Source organism: Neltuma alba, unplaced genomic scaffold (assembly GCF_004799145.2).
Source record: "Neltuma alba isolate B1F8T4 unplaced genomic scaffold, ASM479914v2 tig00013909_pilon, whole genome shotgun sequence".
Lineage (NCBI taxonomy): Eukaryota > Viridiplantae > Streptophyta > Magnoliopsida > Fabales > Fabaceae > Neltuma > Neltuma alba.
In genome coordinates this window covers 5,128-8,317 of record NW_021637957.1, presented here as the reverse complement: position 1 = coordinate 8,317, position 3,190 = coordinate 5,128, and the positions used below count along the sequence as shown (strand labels likewise).

Below are 3,190 nucleotides of genomic sequence, written 5' to 3'. Positions count from 1 at the left end.
TTTATATTGAGCTTTTTCTACATTTAATATCTTAAAATATTTTTTTAATAATATTCATTATACTGAAATAATTTTTGTGTGTAATTTTACACATACAGTATTTTTTTAATAGCAACGATTATTTTAAACTTAAGACACTAAATGCTATTATAAAATATTCTAAAATGTCGGGTGAATCAAAAATTAGGAAAAAAAATTAAAGTGTTAAAGATTACTTAATGTTAATTATTTCTAAAAATATTAAATAATGTACGATTAAGAATAATGCTCTTAAAATATAATGATAATTCAAAGAGGACAGAATTGATTGCTGCATTATTCTTGCAATGATTATAACTTGGTCGAATAAAAAATTACCAAAAGAAATTCTTATTTTAGTTTTGTAGAAAATGAAATTGCTAGCGATCATTGGTAATTAATAGTTGACACCTGGATCTGTGAGACGGCCGCTAATTCTATAGTTACTATTTAAATGACCATAGAACATTTTGTTTTATCCATAATGAATCAGAATGACTCCCTTTTACCTCATAAATATGACTGGAATTGTATTTATATTTTTAAAAAATACAAATCAGAATTTTCCAACAAAATTTACTTTGCTTTTGGGGCAAATGAGACTGTTATGTATGACGTCGGAGGCTCCTGGTCTGGTTGATCCACGCACCTGCGAGTCGGCTACTTATTGGGCCCTTTTTTGACCTCAGTCAACTAGTTAATTTGATCATTTGAGCCAAAAATTATTTGACTCCGTGGCCACGTGGCGTTATCCCATTCCATCAAGATTTTCCCAGTCAAAGCTACAGCCGTCAGATCATCTCCTTCCAGGCAACCGCCATAAGGTCACCTCCTTCCGCGCAGCCGCACGTTGAGGGCAAAATGGTAATTCAACCGATAACAAATTGGCTATATAACGCAGGCTCAAGGTTTTGAAGCTGGAAGGTAGAGCGCAGAAAAACTGGTTTAGCTTTCTTCGTTCTTCTTGGGAATGCAGAGAGATGAGAGGACCTGCGCTGACCAAATCTGAAGTGGGTGGCCCTACCAAGCGCAGAATCGGCGGCAGGAATTGCCACCGGAAACACGTCGAAGACGGGTGATCCTCACGCGCCGCCACCCAACCCCGCTTCATTTCTTTGTTTCTTTCTTTGTAATCCCTGCTCATCTGTAAATATACCCAGTTCAGATTTCGCACTACTTGTAATTTCTGCTGAGATTTGATCTTTCCTTGATCGATAAACATGGGTGAGAAGGCCAAAGATTCTTGCCATTCCGCGTTGCTCCACGGGAAGTACGAGCTCGGTCGTCTTCTGGGTCACGGCACTTTTGCTAAGGTCTACCATGCCAAGAACTTGCAGAGCGGGAAAAGCGTGGCTCTGAAGGTGGTGGGCAAAGAGAAAGTAATCAAAGTGGGCATGATGGAGCAAATCAAGAGGGAGATTTCTGTGATGAAGATGGTTGAGCATCCCAACATCGTTGAGCTGTATGAGGTTATGGCGAGCAAATCCAAGATCTACATCGCTATGGAGCTCGTTCGAGGCGGCGAGCTCTTCAACAAGATCGCAAGAGGTCGCCTGAGGGAAGACGTCGCACGAGTCTATTTCCAGCAGTTGATCTCCGCCATCGATTTCTGCCACAGTCGCGGCGTTTACCACCGGGATCTCAAGCCGGAGAATCTGCTTCTCGACGAGGATGGGAATTTGAAGGTCACTGATTTTGGCCTGAGCACGTTTGCTGAGCACTTGCGCCAAGATGGGTTGCTTCACACCACTTGTGGTACTCCGGCGTACGTGGCACCGGAGGTAATTGGGAGGAAAGGCTACGACGGCGCCAAGACCGATATCTGGTCTTGTGGGGTCATCCTGTATGTGCTTCTCGCCGGATTCTTGCCCTTCCAGGATGACAACTTGATGGCTATGTACCGGAAAATCTACAGGGGAGACTTCAAATGCCCGCCGTGGTTCTCTTCCGACGCTCGCCGGCTGATAACAAAGCTTCTCGACCCGAACCCTAGCACCCGAATCACCATTTCCAAAATCATGGACTCGACCTGGTTCAAAAAATCTGTCCCTAAGAACATTGTGACGAAGGAGGAACAGGAATTCGATTTTGATTGCGAGAAATCAAAGCAACAAGCGCCGGCAACAATGAACGCGTTTCACATAATATCATTATCGGAAGGGTTCGATTTGTCTCCACTGTTCGAAGAGAAGAAGAGAGAGGAGAAGGAGGAGCTGAGATTCGCGACAACGAGGCCGGCGAGCAGCGTGATATCAAAACTAGAAGAGGTGGCGAAGGCGGAGAAGTTCAACGTGAAGAAGAGCGACACAAGAGTGAGACTGCAGAGACAGGAATGCGGAAGAAAAGGGAAGCTGGCGATTGCGGCGGACATATACGCCGTGACGCCGTCGTTTCTGGTGGTGGAAGTGAAGAAGGACAACGGCGATACCTTAGAGTATAACCAATTCTGCAGAAAAGAGCTCCGCCCTGCGCTGAAAGACATCGTGTGGACGTCGCCGCCGGAAAACTCCGCGCCTGCTTGATGATGTCGTTTTCTGTGATTAATTAATGTCGTTTGTCACATTCATCGTCGTTTATTTCGTTTAATTGTTATTCTTGTTTTAATTAAGAAAATCATCATGCACAGGCCATGGTTAATGTCTATGCTGGGTTATTGTTCCGATTTGAATATTATTGTGTCTGGGGAAATCTCTTGTGCCTTTTGAACTTTGTCATCCCTAAAGGGGAAATGGTGAAAAGGGCAAGAATAAGTGAACATTCTTGTGTTGTGATGTTATTAAAATGTTTGTGGGATTGTGAAAGGTGAATTTGTGTGGCTTTTTAGAATTAGATTCTGTGATGAATATTTTGCTGTTTTACTGATTTGCAAGCTCTTTGTTTTCAAAAAAAACAGAAAAAAACTAACTGACATTCATATTGATTGATAACTGCAAATTGAAGTTAGCCTCCAAAGTTGATAAGTGTGATTTATGGACTTCACATTTCTGCAATAAGAGAGAGGGACCGAGGTTAGGTGCAGATGATGGGTGCAGATCATTAGGCTGCAAGAATTTAGTTTTCGTTCGGGACATATACCAATCTGACTCAAGAAACATGGGAATGGGGCCAGTGAACATTGTTGGTCCAGTTGGATAGCTTTTTAATGTCATTTTCCTCCATTCATAATATTTAA

The 3,190-nt window shown here is 42.4% G+C and overlaps 1 protein-coding gene across 1 annotated transcript; it reads left to right on the top strand.

The window, feature by feature from the left end:
* The first annotated feature begins 935 nt into the window (after positions 1 to 935).
* On the top strand, positions 936 to 2,861 carry LOC114739356 (CBL-interacting serine/threonine-protein kinase 6-like). Its single transcript, XM_028927411.1, has one exon. It carries the CDS (start codon positions 1,239 to 1,241, stop codon positions 2,538 to 2,540), a length of 1,302 nt encoding a protein of 433 aa, XP_028783244.1. The 5' UTR covers positions 936 to 1,238; the 3' UTR covers positions 2,541 to 2,861.
* Positions 2,862 to 3,190: the final 329 nt, after the last annotated feature.

Excerpts from the sequence above, each read along its gene's own strand:
- LOC114739356 (XM_028927411.1), top strand. The coding sequence starts at position 1,239 with ATGGGTGAGAAGGCCAAAGATTCTTGCCATTCCGCGTTGCTCCACGGG.